The sequence below is a fragment of the Parasteatoda tepidariorum genome, chromosome 10 (genome assembly GCF_043381705.1).
Source record: "Parasteatoda tepidariorum isolate YZ-2023 chromosome 10, CAS_Ptep_4.0, whole genome shotgun sequence".
NCBI lineage: Eukaryota > Metazoa > Arthropoda > Arachnida > Araneae > Theridiidae > Parasteatoda > Parasteatoda tepidariorum.
The window spans coordinates 5526829-5543611 of NC_092213.1; the positions used below are offsets into that span (position 1 = coordinate 5526829).

At 28.1% G+C, this 16783-nt stretch overlaps 3 protein-coding genes across 4 annotated transcripts in view; 2 read left to right on the plus strand and 1 right to left on the minus strand.

Annotated features, from left to right (window-relative positions):
- Nucleotides 1-3696, minus strand: part of LOC107451230 (furin-like protease 2) — a 39491-nt gene extending 35795 nt beyond the window's left edge. Inside the window, exons 1-2 of one of the 2 annotated variants that reach the window (XM_043043052.2) lie at nucleotides 3099-3696; nucleotides 17-121 (exon numbers count right to left, since the gene is read on the minus strand). In XM_043043052.2, coding sequence (XP_042898986.1) covers nucleotides 17-121; nucleotides 3099-3317 — 324 coding nt within the window. In that variant the 5' untranslated portion in view covers nucleotides 3318-3696. The remainder of the gene's footprint in view (nucleotides 1-16; nucleotides 122-3098) is intronic. The other variant, XM_043043053.2, reaches the window with a different exon arrangement.
- LOC107451246 (SPRY domain-containing protein 3) overlaps nucleotides 1-16783 on the plus strand; it is a 134484-nt gene that overhangs the window by 18822 nt on the left and 98879 nt on the right. The gene's annotated exons all lie outside the window — the stretch shown is intronic.
- Nucleotides 3821-10326, plus strand: LOC107451250 (beta-1,4-mannosyl-glycoprotein 4-beta-N-acetylglucosaminyltransferase). The gene is made up of 2 exons (XM_016067290.3): nucleotides 3821-4031; nucleotides 7755-10326. Exons 1-2 carry the CDS (start codon nucleotides 4029-4031, stop codon nucleotides 9066-9068), a joined length of 1317 nt encoding a protein of 438 aa, XP_015922776.1. The 5' UTR covers nucleotides 3821-4028; the 3' UTR covers nucleotides 9069-10326.

A 16783-nucleotide genomic window follows, 5' to 3' on the forward strand; every position in this document is an offset into this window, starting at 1 on the left:
AAAAGTAAAATATTACCGAAGGATCATTTTGCAGCTGCTCTGAGTGAAATAAACTAGGTGATAATGATCTTTTCTCAATAGCGTGATGCTCAAAAAGGTAATATCCCTTCAAAGATCCAATCTAAAATAAAAGTAACTATTAAATATTTGGATATTCTATCCCTGAAACAGATCCACACTAAATAAAAATGATATTTTACTATTTCTTATTAGATAAAAATCGTTGCAAGTTTTATGTTTATGCAGAGATTTCCCTAGGAATAAAAAAGGCAGGGAGCTTCGTCACAGAAAAGGACACTTTTGAGTCTTGAAAGGGCACTTACTTAACACAGTAAAAAAAATTGTAAGTGCAATCTTATACTATTTTATGTGTATATTTCAGAAAAATAATTCTCACTCATTATCAAATTAAGAGAAAATTTGTAGTTTATAAAAAATAATTAAAGATCTAAAAGACCTTCACTAAAAGACAATCACTAAGCACAATTTTTTTTTCTTCAAAAAAGTAAACTAAAATAAATGATTAATGGATAAAAAACTTGAAAACTTTTTTTATAATTTAAACAGAAAATTATGAGAAAATGAACATTTAAAGGAGCACTTTTAGAAAAAAAAAATTAAAATCTCTTAAAAAGTTAATTAATAACCCCTCTACCTGAAAAAAGATAAACTTATAAAAATTAAACCAGTTAAAGAAAATCCTAACAAAATTAATGTTTGTAATAGAAATCAGAATCAAACCTATAAGCATAGATAATTTTACCACTGAGTAATTATTTTTTTAACAGTAAATTGTTTTTTTTAATGGCATATGAATAAAAAGAAAGTTTTTAAGGAATGGCGTATCAAAGGACACGAAGGGCGGGCAACCCTTCTAAAAACGCTTGCGTAGAATACAGGTTTATGTATTGAAAAAGGAATAATGCATAATCCAAGATTTGAACTTATTCGGTCGGGACCACTAAAATTCAACTCAGTTACGATAAAATAGTGATCAATTGTTTTCCAAACCTGCAACCGATAACGGAAAATTCAATGTAAAAGGATGACATGTTGCTTTAATTTTTCTTTTGTGTGTTTTACTCAGTTTTTCTCCACATGACTGTGATTGTTAAACATTCTTCATAATCTTTAATATTTAAAATGTTTATATTTTTAAATTGTAAATTTTTTTTCAATATAATAACTTACTTAAGATAACTATGTAATATTTAATCTGCTAATTAAAACATAATAAGGCGTAGCTAAAAAATTTAATTTATATAAAGCTTCATTTGCATAATTTAATTAGGTTACAAAAATGTTAAAATTACATCTGTTAAATTTATTTTGTTTCTTAAATTTCTAAGTATGATTTTCAAAATTAGTTACTTTTAATAACAATGAGTTTGTTATATTATAATAGTAAATAATATTAATTCATAAATAATGAATTAATAAATAAATTACATTGTTTATCTTTAATAATGAATTAGTTATCATATTTTTAATAATAAATAAATCATTTAAAACAAAAATTCAAATAGAGACAAGTAAACAAGTAACTAGCGAAAATTTTTGCAGACTTTAAATATATAATAAAAAAATATCTTATTCAAGATTATTTTATGTGAAATATTTTAGTGAGGACAGGTATTTATGGTTGGTAATTAAATTTTCTTTAATTTCTACACTAATATTAACATAGAAATTAATTTCAATATAATGATGTGTATAATAAATAACTAAAACTAAAGATTAGAAAAATAGCTTTAGGAAATGTCTTTATTCTAATGCTGATATATTTTAAGCGTTTCTTAACTAAGATTCTACTAAGTATGAAAATTAATGATTTGTTTAATAGTAACCTTTAAAAGTTTATAATATGATCATTTTTTTATAAATACATTGGACAGGGTTTATTATGTAAGAAAAAAAAAAGACTTTGTAGAATCCAATTCAATAGCTAATGGAAATACTTTATTTCCAACACAAAAGGGCTAGCCAAACACAAAAGGGCTTTAGCTGCAAACTACAGGTTTTATAATAATTTCTTTAAAGGTGGAAATTAATGTTTCCCATATCGCTATGCTTTAGATATTACACCACTACTATGTTAAATATTGCATCTCATCTTAACAACTTCTGAAATCAAACAATTACAAATTCTGATGTGCAGCAAAAGAATTAATAAATCAATGTGGTATGTTAGTCCCTCTCTAATTTTTATTTGCAATAAAGATGATTCAATATTTCTAATATATATAATGCATATAAAAATTTTAAATCCCACAATTGAGTCTATACATCAAAATTTTTTGAAAAATGCATTTGTATCACTTTAATGTTTTGAAGGACTGTAAAAACCTATTATCATAATACTCACATTAAATACCTACCTAATACATTAAATATCTATAACCAGTACCATACAAGTAGTACCCTATAACCACAATTACTTAATTATCACTAGTATTAATAATAGTATGGTTATTTTTCTTTTATGGCCCCATGAGAAGAATAATTACCTCTTTGGGGATAATTTTTACTGGCCATACTAATTTCAATCCATACCAATTACACTGTTCATACCAATTACAATCACCAAGGGGCCAAACAGTTTCTTTCCTTGTGAAAGCTTAAAAAATATATATATTTAGAGGTTTGCTTGGTGGTGAATTCAAGTTAATCTCTTTCTCTGATATTTATTTATTCAATTTTTCATGTTTATTACATGTAGGTACCAAAATTTAGAGATTCATTTGGAGCAGGTATTAACATGCAAATTTTCTCACTTCTTTTCAAAACACAGTTAGAATGAACACAATTTCATTTCATTTATTTCAATCAAGAAGTGACAAAAATAAAGCTAAGGCAAAAAATGACCAGTTCTGGTGATACAATCTTACCACATCTTATTGTAAATCATTTTCATTCAAAATCCTTTTTACTTCCAGTAAATTTACAAATAATGCTTGTAACATTTTAAAATAACTCTAAAATATGCACACCCTATGCATAAAAAGGCACGAATGAGAAACATTAGGAAAAAAAATGTCGAAACAAGGCTTACAAACTCAAAAACATAATACATCTCACAATTTTCAAAATTGAATTACCTGGCCTTTGTTAATAAATCCATATTTTGATGCAATTTCATTTGCTGCATCTTCTCCATCAGGAATTTGTACAGCAAATTCATTTGTGTGAAGGCCTGCTCCAACACAGCTAATTATTTGTAAACATAAAGTCAAAAGCGAAACATGAAGTAAGGAAAATCTTATCTTACATGATTTTAAGCATATACTTTGAATTTGGCACTCAATTGACATACACATGTTTTAATAATTTATATTAAGCTATCACAAATAAAAGCAGTAAACACTATAGAGTGACATGTCCCAAAAAATTACCACCTATATATATACATATGATGGTGAATATATAAAATTGTTATTTGATACAGCTGATCATTGTGGAAATATAAACAATCATAACATCAAGTTGGGTTAGATGGAAGTGATAACATATTAACGATAAAAAATATATAATGTATTAGCTTAAGGCAGACGAGAATCATAAAATATTAGTAATAAGGTTATAATTTAAGCAGCTTTTCTATATGATAATCTCAATTCGTCAAATGACTTTATTAATGAATAATAAAAAACAGCTTTTATCGCCAGCTGCATTGATTTAATTGGCCCTTTAATCAACAATTGATAAATTGATAGGATTGCAAGTAGAGCTGGCTGCGGATTGAATGATCCAAAAATCCATCAACAGAAAAATTGACTGACGATTCTCATTTTGTGCACTTTTTCTACTTTCATGATTTTAAGTTGGCAACAGTAAAGCTTGCCGCTGTAAACATAAATATTTATATATATTTTTTTTAAAAGAAATTCTGCTTTGAAGTATTCTTATAGTTTAAGTATTGAAGAAAAGTATTTAAACAAGTTAATTATTCATGTTTATTATAAAGCAAAATACTTATATTTGAATTCTGTTTTTTAAATTTTAATGACTGGACCTTTTGAAAAGTTTTAATGGTAGGTTTTTTTAACCCTGATCTTAATTTGAATTTTTTATCATATTATGGACTTTTTTTCATCTTCGGTATTTTGTTTGGCAGTAGAACATATTAATATAAGTTATAAAGACAAAACTATTCGGGAAAATAAGTGTACATTTGAATTTTAAAATTGCAGAAACTTAACTTGTCTAAGAAAGAAGAAAAAAATCAATCCTTCGATGTTTCAACTTTATTTTAACTTCCGTATTTTGTAATAGTTTATTTTCGTCTCGACCTACAGATTGCAAGCAGAATATTAGGCACAATAGTGCTTTTTTTTTTTATGTATATATAACCGTCGTTGAACAGGCGACCCAATTTTTGGGTTTACGACTACTAACGTTCAACTACGTATCCTTGTAATTTTGAACCCAATACAGAAGACAATGGAACTCCTGTAACATGTTTTAGGAGATATTATGCCTTTGTGGAGGACTTTTACTCTTTGATAGAACTAACTGGCATTTGCGTAACATGGGGAGGAAGACCACGAGAACCTCCCTCGGTTAGCCCGACAGCAAGAGAACTCTAACCCATGGTCCGTCTACCGCTGAGGATATTTCACGTCAGCACTGTGTTCGGTGCAGGCCGGATGCGGAATTCGTATCGACCAGCCATCCCTGGGGTTCGAACCCGGTTCATCTCAATGGTAGGCGAACGCTCTATCCCTTGAGCTATCACGGCTCAATAGTGCTTGTTTGACTTTTATTCCTGGTTTTTTCTGTTTCATTCCAGGATTATTTTCGTATTGTAGTCTGCCGCGTCAACTACAATCGCTAAGGTGCCAAATTCATTTTTAACTTGAAATTAAAAAAAAAAGCCTTTAGAGGTTTGAATTGGGGGATATTTCTGTATCGTGACCTGTCATGCCAACTACAATCGCCAAAATGACAAATAGATTTTACACCTGCAATTTTTTTTAAAAAAAGTATGTTGTTTTTTGTCTGGGGAGGGCTGCGCGTTATACCTTTCAAGTTAGCCCCTTTCTTTGATGTCTGTTTTTTTTTGTTTTTTAGTTTCTCATGGCCACTGCCTGGAAGTTGCCAAGGCTTGGAAATTATTCTGCTACAGATCACGATATGGAAATCTCCCCTGAACTAGTCCCCTTCTGTCATGTTTTTTTTTTAGATATTTATGGGCCGCTGTTTAGAAGTTACCAATATTTGGCAATTATTCTGCTGCAGATCACGATAAGAAAATCTTTCCTTCATATCTAATTATTTTTGTATATTCCAGATTAAAAAATGTGCTCACTTGCATAATATTCTAAATAATGTACATATAACATAACTGTTTTCTCTTGCGATACGGGAACTGCAATTCAATATACTCATTGAGAACATATTACATTTAGTTGATGTAATTGCTAACGTAACCAACCAAATGAATAACTCATTTGAACTAATGCAAATATTATGCAGTAACAGCACACGGAAAGTCCTCTGCTAAACGAAAGGTACTTATCTGTTTCCAGTTGCTGTAGAGAGCTTAATACCGTATCACCTATCTTTGAATATTTAGGTAACGAGTTATAGAAATATTTCCATATCAGTACAATCATCAAGACAGCAAAGGGAATTTTCGTATGTAAAAATTTAGAAAAGTATTTTGAGGTTCGCTCAAGGGGGGCTACAAGTTATATACACTTTCTGTGATCTTTCCCCCCTTTTTTTTTTCGCTTTCTTGCATACTATAGCCTAAAAGTTGCCAAAAATTTGTGATTATTTTGTCATTTGTACATATATGGAAATCTTTTCCCAAATACCACTAGTGTCAATATATATAGTTCAGAAAGTTTTATGCCTCTATCCTATAAAGTAAGAGATTGCAAAACAAAGTTTGTGACATATTTATTTAAATTTTAAAATATGTTGGTTCAAGTAGTAGGTACATGTTTTTTTGGATTTTATTTAAGAGGCACTGCTGAGGAATATTTCATTATGGTATAAAGGCATGAAAGCAAATTTACTTGTTAATCCAGTTTTATTTTTGATAACTACCTATATAGTAATCATTTCAAATTTTAGTTTTTGTAATTTATTTTTGTAAAATATTCCTGGTTTTTGTCTAAAATAAGTAAAGTCTACTAATGTTATTAAAGTATGTAAAAATATTGATAAAAATTAACAAATTAAACATTTATTTAAAAGGAATTTGTGAAATGTTTTTGCTAAGTTTAAAAAACATAATTTTAATAAAAATTCTATCCATTAAAAAATGAACAAGTTAGTATGGTATAAAATTATGTAAAAAAAGAAAGATATACTTCTTTAACTCCAAAGTATGTCTAAATTGTTTTAGCACAGGTTTTCATGTCAGATCCTGCGCTATAATGGTTGCTAGGTTTTGGGAAGTTTACTTTCAGAACTATCTAGCTCTCATATCTTTCTGCAAGATAATTTCAATAATAACAAAGACTAAATTAAGGTAGCAAAGACGCTTTATTTACAAAAAGCAAAAACGTAATTATTTTAATTGAATATGTCATACTTTTTTATTTTAATATTACGGGCGATATTTTTGCATTTTGTTCGGGAGAAAAACACACTAATTATTTGCTTTATCACATTTTGCAAATCATCATCACATTGAAAAAAAAAATTAAAAATCATGAAATCCGTAGCAGTAATCTCCAAAAAGCAGATAGAAGACAAAATGATGCGAATCGGACTGTTCAAAAAGGTTTTTTTTCAAATGTGTGTTTTGTTCCAAGATTTGATTGTTGAAATAAAAAAATATCATATTTTAAAAACTATATAGAAATCAAAAGCAATAGTTACCAAATCAAAACACGATAGAATCATTGCCTTAAAAAGTAAATATTCAAATGCACGATTGGAATTTCCAATATCGTCTGAAATATATCCGGATAATTAAAAACCGTGTGAAAATCATTAACTACTGAAAATACAATCGAAACACTACATAGATATACAATACTGTTGGCATAAATTGAACATGACAAAAAGTGATTATTTAAATGGACAATTCAAATTTTACGTGTAAAATTTCTGCAGAAAAGGAAACCAAAATTTTTTCTTACAAAAATAAAAATCTTTCTGCAAGAACTCTATAATGTTCTGCGAACATCTCTCCGCGATTCTGCCTCAGGGATTCTTAGTGATTACAGTTGGCTTGACCAGGCTTGTTACTAATACAGTTGGCTTGAATGTCAGACATTCTTCTACTTTAACATTACACTATTTTTTTTATTTGTTCAGCAATGAATATAGTTTGGGAGTATTTAATTGATTGAAAGAAGTGAAATTCAAAATGAAATATAATTTGTCTTTTCTTCACTTATTTTAAATATTTTTTGTATTTTTCCATTTAAACAGCGCAGGCGATAAAGTTGCCAATGCAAGTAAATTCAACTTTTTTAAAATGTATTTTTTTAAGTGTTGGCTATTTAAAAAAAATAATAAATAAAATAGTTTATTCTACTGTGCTAGCAAATTGGAATTATTAACTAATTTATTTTTTTTGTGCATCAATTTCCAGGATACTTATTATATTCTTATAAATTTTGATGTATTATATTCTTATAGATGTTGTACATAGATAATTTATTTTAATCTATATTTTGAATTAAAAGACTTTTTTTTTATATTTATGAAAAAGTAAAATTTATCAAGATTATTTTTTCTATGTGAAATAGTTAAAATCATTTGTTAAGGATCCTCTGACTTGTTTTTTACAGGAAAAGGAAGAAAACTGGTTGAAATGTTTGCCATTCAAACCAAGACAAGGAAAGAAAGTATTTGTCATTTTTGCTGCTATCAATATCCTCATAATTTGGTTATACTTATACAAAAGTTCAAATATATCATATTTTTATTATCAATCATCAAAACCAGTTATCGCCAAGACAGTTCCTTTACCAATATACAATGTTTCTGTATACCATATACCCCTACTTCAGTCAAAAGACATGGCACCCTTTTATGCTGAAGTGACGAAAAAGGCATGGTGTTTCCTTTATGGCATTGACCTTATTGACTCTCAAAAGCGGAAGAAATGCATTTGTTTGGATAACTGGTTTGGGTTAGATTGTGGCATTCCCTCTGCAGTTTGGAAATCTGATTTTCTACAAGAAGGCAAGAATGCGAACATCGAGATTAGGCGAAGAGAGAAGCCTCGTCGAATAATCTCCTCGTTTGTTGTTGATGATTATCAAGACATATTGGACATTAATGTTTACAACAGCTTTTCAGTTATAGACTTGTATTTGACTATTGAGCAATCCAATCAAAAGCTTTCTGTTTTAAATAGGTTTGAAAACGGACAATTTGCAGAATGGCAAAGTAAAATAATTCCTTTTCAGGTGAATGTCTCAAATAAATTGGAAGTGGAAGACACTGTATTGATGTTGAAGAGTTTATGGGACATTGGTTGGAAAAGATTATCTGATTTCCGTCCAGATGATATTTTTATCTTTCAACGAGCATCATCCATTATCACCAAAGACGTATTACTGTTTTTAAAACTCTACGACGGTTTTCCCGAACCATTTTTCTTCGAGCTTAGGCCTTTGCTTTTTAAGTTTTCAATGCGCATGAAAAGCAATAGCACCGATGCAAAGCTCGTGCCTTTCCGACCATTGGGTTGCACATTTCAGTTTCTTTCTTCCATGTGCAACTTTGAAGTGAGCAAATTGTTTTCAAACAATTGCCACTCTCAAGACGCAAAAAGTTTTGAAAAAAATAATTGGCCATTAAAAATGTGGACTGTCGGAAGTATCGATGCTCCCAGTGGTTGGCATTGTAATGTTTGCTGCAAAGACAGTTGCATAAAAGCACGCCAAACTGAACTGAAATCATTTAATATGCCAGTTTTGAAGCTCGAAGCTAATTCGTCTACGGTCGAACGATTTCTCGATAAGCTTCATTCATTTGATAGTGGAGGATTGTCTTTTGAAAAAGTTGTAAAATCTGACCCTTTCTATGCTCCAAATGTAGTATTAAATAATGAAAAGAAATATTCATACCTTGTAGAGATAGATGAGAAGTTTTAGTATTAGTGATAGAAGCACAATTTTGATTGTTGGATTGGTTCAAGGAATGTTAAATTGTGATGCATCGTGATTATTGTTTATTGTACATAAGTATTTTATTACTGTTATACATTCTAGCTTTGTTGCTGTACTTAATATTGCTTTACTTTCTCTTTACAAAAATCAGCACATTTTTGTGGTATGGTGCTTTTTATTTATTGTTGAAAATCAGAGTATTTTGTATGTATTTCATTTATGCTATTAAAATTTTATACTTTAATATTAAAAATTATAAATTTACGTATTTTGATGAAATGTTAAGATTCATAAATCAGTAAAATATGTAAATCTCTTTAGTTATGTTTTTTTTTTTTTAAATTCTAACATCTAAACTAATAGTTATCATTTTCTTGCACAAATGTTTATTTTATTAGTGCTGGATAGTTGTGGGTACTTTTTGCCTAATTAACTATATTCTTGGTTTATATGTATTCTTGATAAATAATTGGATTTGGTGCCATAAAATTTATTCCTTTCCAATCTTAAATAGATATTTGTTTTTTAAAAAAAGGTAATTTGTGTTATTTTCTTGCATATTTGTAAAGAATAAGGAAGAAATTATTAAATCACTTTATTTTGTTTCTGTTTCTAATTAATCATATTATCAAAACAAAAACAATTGAAATGTGACTGTTTCCTGTTTCTCATAAATTTATGTTAATTTCCTTTGCCATTATTTTAAGAGGAAAAAACACAAAAGACAAAATTTAAACATAATAAATATTATTGCAAACTGAGATGTCAAATAAATATATGTGTAAGCAAAGAATAGATTGTTCAATCACTTTTTCTAGAATTCTAAATTTATAATTAAAACAGGAAAGAAAAAAAAAATTCATGACTTTTTTCTATTTCTTGTAAATTTCAGTTCTACTTTTTGCTAAGTTTTAGCGAGAAATAAATATTGTAGACAGTGGTGACAATTGTTAGTTTAAGCAGAATTTCGAATTTATAACTTGAAGGGAATAATAGGCAAGTAATGTAGGTCTTTAACTATTTCTTGTAAATTTATGCTCTACTCTTTGCATATAGTTTTAGAAAGGAGAAACACAAATGGTTGAATTTAAACAAAATTAATATTATTGTAGACTGTGATGCTAAGTAAAACAATATGTAATGAATAAATTTATCAACTTTGTAACAGCATTGTTTATTCTCTATTTGTCGAAATTTTTGTAAAAATATGCATGGGGAAATAAATAAATTTTATTGTTTTAAAGTGTCATTTTCTCTCTCTTGATGGCATGATTTAAATCATGAAGTCACTTGATTTTTCTTTAAAAAGTCATTGATTTAAATAAATTATAATATTTACAAAAAAATCAATTTAAATAAACTGAATTTTTTTCAAAAAAAAAAATTCAGTCTAAATCTAAAATCTTTTTTACACAATATAATTTATAAAAAAAATTATAAAAATGTGATATTATTAATAGTAAAAGTTTTCTACAAGAAAATAATGAACTGGATAAATTATTACATTTCAAAAATGACTGAATTTGCAGTAATAAACATATTTCAGTTATACCCATTTAGTTTTATATAGTTATACCCATTAGTTTATTTGAATATGAGTTCTTTTCAAACTTAGTAAATTTGTAGTTAATGTACAGTGCAAAAAAAAACTGACCACTCTGTATAACTTTTGATTTAATAATCACATCTTCAGGTTCTAGGACTGAATCTCAATGGTTCCAGGGGGTGACCTCAAATATGCTAAATAATTAGTACAGACGATATTTTAAGTTGCAAAATCAGACACAAAAACGTACTTTCTCTGTATAAATATTCCTTTTTTTCAACGAATTTGGATTCCTGATTCCCAAAATATGGATGGTAGCCGCGATCTAGGAAATATAGTTCCCATAAAGTTAAGTAAGGAGGGTGATCCAAAGTTAGAAATCCTTTATGTAAATTTTACTTTTTGGGAAACTGAAACATTTTTGCTCGCAATTATAAAATTTGTTTGTCCTAAGATAATTCTATGCAAAAAATAACGTTTAGTAAATATTTACAAGATGGCTGAGAAAAAGACATTTTGGTCTTAAAAACTGGAACACACTGGCAGGAAAAAACTTCTTGAGAAGTCCAAGGCCCACCCTGGGCTGTCGAGCCATTCATGATGATGATATTGATATATTTACTATTCTATTTAATAATAGTCGAAAAAAATTGAATTGTAAGGCACACAATTTTTTACATCATTTTAAAGAATGTAATTTTCCATGTAAAAATTTAAAATTACATTCAAATGGCAAATTGCATTCTTAAAAATGATGTAAAAAATTTTATACCTTATAATTACAATTTTTTCGTCTCTTATTAATTAAAATAATTATAAATATTTACTAAGAGTTAATTAGAGTGTTGAATTATTTTTAGATAAAAGAATTTTTTAATTGTGTGCAATAAATTTTCAGTTTGCTTAAGAAGTTCTCGAGGTATGGAATGTAAAGAGTAAAATTAACAATAAAGGAACCAACGTATGGAGCATTCTTTCGACTAAACTAAGGGGACCCTATTTCTCACATTGTGGCTACCCTCTTTTTTTTGGGAGTCAGAAAACCGAATCCGTCGAAAAAAGATATGTTTATTTAGACAAAGTATGTTTTTGTGTCCGATTTCTTAACTAACTAAAAATATCGTCAGCTTTAGCGTATTTGAGGTCACCTCCTCGAATCCTTAAGATTGAGCCCTAGAACATGAAGATCTGATCATTATATCTAGAGTTATTTAGGGGAAACCATTTATTTTTTTGCACTGTACATAAATAATGAAAAAAGATTTGTTCTAATCAGAGTAACTTAAACTCTCCTTTAGATATTTAATTGACAAACTGTCTCTCTGTCTTTAAAGTTCATTAGATATATAATTAGCTATACATTTCAGCCATGGATGATTTTCTCAAAATGAAACTTTGGCCTAAGACAATGAGAAAAAATTCATTTCATAATTAACCTAATGTTGATAATTTTTATATTAAGACCATATATTTAAGCATAGAAATCAACCACCAGCAATAAAAACAAAGTTATTGACAGTTTTAACAAAAGGGCAAAATTGGGAGAATGTGTTTCTCCCCAATATACCATTTACCTGTTTAATAACATGGAAAAACCGATCTTGTTGTTTAGAGAAGACTAAGTTAAAATACGACTTTTTATGAGCAGAACTGTCAGTGAGTTAAATTGTAATTGCTTGAAAAATATAAATACTGTACTCTAACTTAAATTATTTAAAAGAACTATATATCAAGAATTAATAAATAAATATAGAAAAATAATTTTAAACAATATTTATTTTTTAATTGAAAATTTAATTCATATTTTTAAGAAAATTAATTATATATTTAAAATTTTGAAGAAATATTTAGAAATTTTTATTCATTTAATACAGGGATGGGCAAACTTTTTTGGTCGAGGGCCAAAAATCAAGAAAAAAAAATGTTTGGTGGGCCAAGTAAGATTTTCAAAATTTAAGAAAGAAAAAAAAGCGATATACAAGTTTTAATTTAAATATTTAGTGGGATGAAGGAAATTGCGATTTCATTTCTAAAAGTTCCTTATATTAAGGTTCGAAGGGAAATGCGCTTATTTTAAGGAACAAGGCTAAATCCTTTTCTGTTAGTCTACTTCTGAAATAATTTTTTCTAAGGTTCATAATTGAAAACTCTTGTTCACGTATATAAGATTAAGCTAACATAGCACTGATTTTCTGGGCGTGAAATTTTAAATTTTGGAAACTAGCTTTTGGTAATGATTTGTCAAACTTAGGCATATTTAGAAACAACTGCTTCAGATGATTGTTAGATTGTCCGCTCTTTGGAGTGTAAAATACGCAGTCTGCCAAATGTGAAGTACAATTTACCTATATTAGATTCCATAAGTCAGCTCCTCGAGAAAGACAAACGCTAGTTGGAGCCAATCTACGGCTATTCTATAAAGAACTTCTGCTTTCAACATTTTACCAATAGAAGCTGTCTGTGCTAACTATTTCCATCAATTTATGTTTTGTAGAACAAAAATAGAGAAAGTAAAAATGTCATCAGTACTTTGTTAAAAAAGGAAAAACAGAAATAATTTTAAACATAGTCGACAATAAAATGAATGTATATTGTTTATATTTGCCGCTGATCGGCAAATAAAAATTCTATCCGCGGGCCGTATAAAATCCTCCGGCGGGCCACAGTTGGCCCGCGGGCCGTAGTTTCCCCATCCCTGATTTAATATTTTAATTATGTTAGTATAATTGTTATTATTCTATCTAAAAATTGCTATTTATCTTTTAAGCAAACAAATTCTGATTTATAATCACATTTTTTTAATAAAAACTTCCCATTTTTTTAAATAAACAAAATTTAGGTATTAATGTAGTTAAAAGTATAACTTAAAGCAATTGTGCTGATATTCTAAATTATTCGATTCTTAATAAGAGTATAAGAGAAACAAAAATGCCAAGTAAACCTCTAATTAAAAATTTTTAAATTAATAAATAAAAGAGTTAATTTTTAAAAAAACTTTTTTTTTCTATTCAGTTTTGTTTTGCAGTGGACTGATCATAAGGACACAATTTCCAGAACAACACTGAAGTCAAGCATCACTTGCACAGGTGAGTGACCTCTTTGATCAGCCTGCGTAGTGACAGAAGGTGCGCGGTATCAGTCCTCGTTAAACTGTTCTTCCGTAAAGTGCTTGAGCGCAGGTCGTCGGGTTACCAAAGCAGGGGAGCCATCCCCTTTGCAGAGGGTCAAAATTGAGATAGCATGTCTTCAGATCATCATCAGGGATGTTTCCCAGACCCTAACCAATAGAGCATTGTGCAGCGCTAGTGCGACATAAATAAAGTACATATCTATCTCTGCAGTTTTACTTTACAAAGTTAATATTTTGATTTTTCTAAATCAAACTAGAGTTGGAACCAAAATTGTAAGTAGATTATTTTAACTTTATCTCAATAATATTAATGACAGTTATAAATTTGCACTTGACTTTTAAACTTTAGTATTATGTTTATTAAAATGTTTTTATTGTCAAATAATAATTTTTTTAAAATTATTATTATTGTTTGAAATCTGACTGGTGTTGATAACTGTAAAAAAATTTGATTTGAATCAAACAAATCTGAATTTTATTATTTTTTAACATGATTTTTTGCAAACCTTGTTTGATGGCCACTTCATAATCCGACACTTTACATTTTGCAGCAGAATAATTTACATATGAGAGAAATTGCTTATTCGTAATTTACTATGAATGTTTAAATATTATCCTTGTGGCAGAATTTATTCGGGCTTTCTGCGGCATACCTCTCTAGTACTAATATCTTTCTGAAAGATACTTTTAATAATAAATATATATGTTACTAATTTAAAGTAACAAAAACGCCAACTTCAAAAAAAAAACTTTTTTGAAAAAAATAATGTAATTTTTTTTTTTAATTGAATAGGTAATTTTTTTTAATTCTAATATTATTAGCGACATTCTTGCATTTTGTAGGGGAAAACACACTGATTATTTCCCTTCTTTTTGCAAGTTATCATCAAATTTAAATCATCAAATTACAAATATTATCAAATTAAAAATAGTGAAATCCGTAGTAGTAACTACCGAAAAACCGAAACATAACTCTTTGGATAAAGATGAGTTGCAAATGGCATCCTGATGTTTCGATACATTCTAAAACTTATTTTTGCAAATTCACCATAAAATGTCACAGAGCATGCTCTTCAATTACGATAAGTTACATTTATAACCAAATAGCGCTACTATGATTTCTTTCTTTTCTTATATATATGTATCTGATACGATATTCTCCTTTTAAACAGCATTTGTAAGGTCCTTAAGATACTGTAATGGTGGCACAAAAACTTAAAATATAAAATATTAAATTTCATTAACTCAAAATATCTGGTCTAAAAATTTTAAACTTAAAGATAATTTTGTTATTGATATATCATTAATAATATAATTACAATATTGATGCTATGGTTCTCTTACTTTTTCAAAAAACCACATGAATTCTGTTAAAATATTAAAATGCATAGGTTTACTTTTACGAGCGCAAAATCCTTATCAAAATAATGATCAACACCCAAATGTAAAACAGTAAAATTGATATAAAAACTTCACTGGCTTTAAAAAATATGAAGAGGAAACAAAAGTTGACATGTTTTAAGCGTTCAAATGTAAAGCCTGCATTCCCAAGATTCGTCAGGCGTGAATGACTAGTAACTTTAACTATTGGACGGTCAAAACATGTCTACTTTTATTATCATCTATTATTTTTTAAATCAATGAAGTTTTTGTCTTTTCGACTCAATTTCTTGGGATAATTCATTGAGTATATTAAATTACTTCCCGCAATATTGAACGAAGTTGTACCTAAGATAAAGGCATAGATTCTTAATTTGAAAAAAATAATTATTACTCTCTAATTTCTAAAAAAAATCAATGCAGTAATTTTTTTTTTTTTTTACTGCTACTTAATAAAAATTTTTNGAAATGGTGGCACAAAAACTTAAAAGATAAAATATTCAGTTTCATTAACTCAAAATATCTGGTCTAAAAATTTTAAACTTAAAGATAATTATATTATTGATATATTATTAATAATATAATTACAATATTGATGCTACGGTTCTCTTACTTTTTCAAAAACCACATGAATTCTGTTAAAATATTAAAATGCATTGGTTTACTTTTACGAGAGCAAAATCCTTATCAAAATAATGATCTACACCCAAATGTAAAACAGTAAAATTGATATAAAAACTTCACTGACTTCAAAATATATGCAGAGGAAACAAAAGTTGACATGTTTTAAGCATTCAAATGTAAAGCCTTCATTCCCAAGATTCGTCAGGCGTGAATGACTAATAACTTTAATTATTGGACGGTCAAAACATGTCTACTTTTATTATCATCTATTATTTTTTAAATCATTGAAGTTTTTGTCTTTTCGACTCAGTTTCTTGGGATTATGAATTGAGTATATTAAATTACTTCACGCGATATTAAACGAAGTTGTACGTAAGATAAAGGCATAGATTCTTAATTTGAAAAAAATAATTATTACTCTCTAATTTCTAAAAAAAATCAATGCAGTACAATTTTTTTTTTTACTGCTACTTAATAAAATTTTTTTAAGGAGATCATAAAATTCTCTTTACAATTTAAATTTCAAAAGTCGAATGTGAAAATGGAATGTCCCCTAGCATAAGGTAAATCAAAATTAAATAATTATAAGGACAGCTATTTCAAACAAGTTAGCATTTCCATCCTACTCGAAGTTGTTTAAAAGTTTATTTTTTATTTATCAATTCCAAAATTTTTCTACATATATTTTAGTGTATACTTTAGGCGTACTTCAACCGAATTTATTTTTACACCTAGTTTGTTTTGGTTACGCCATTTTTTCAAAAAATGACTAGTTTTAAAAAAGAATCAGAAAGAAGACCAGTTTTTAAAAATCTCAGTGTCCACTTTATTTTTTAACACACTGTATACTTGTTTGAATTTCGACATGTGCAAATACAATTTGGTTCTATTTTTTTTAAAAATAGTTTACATGTATTTTTTAAATCTCTTTTTATTTATACCATAATGTTGCAAGTTTAAAACAAAATATTTTACAGCCTGTGTCATGCTGTCCAGATTTAGGACGTCTCACATCTGCCC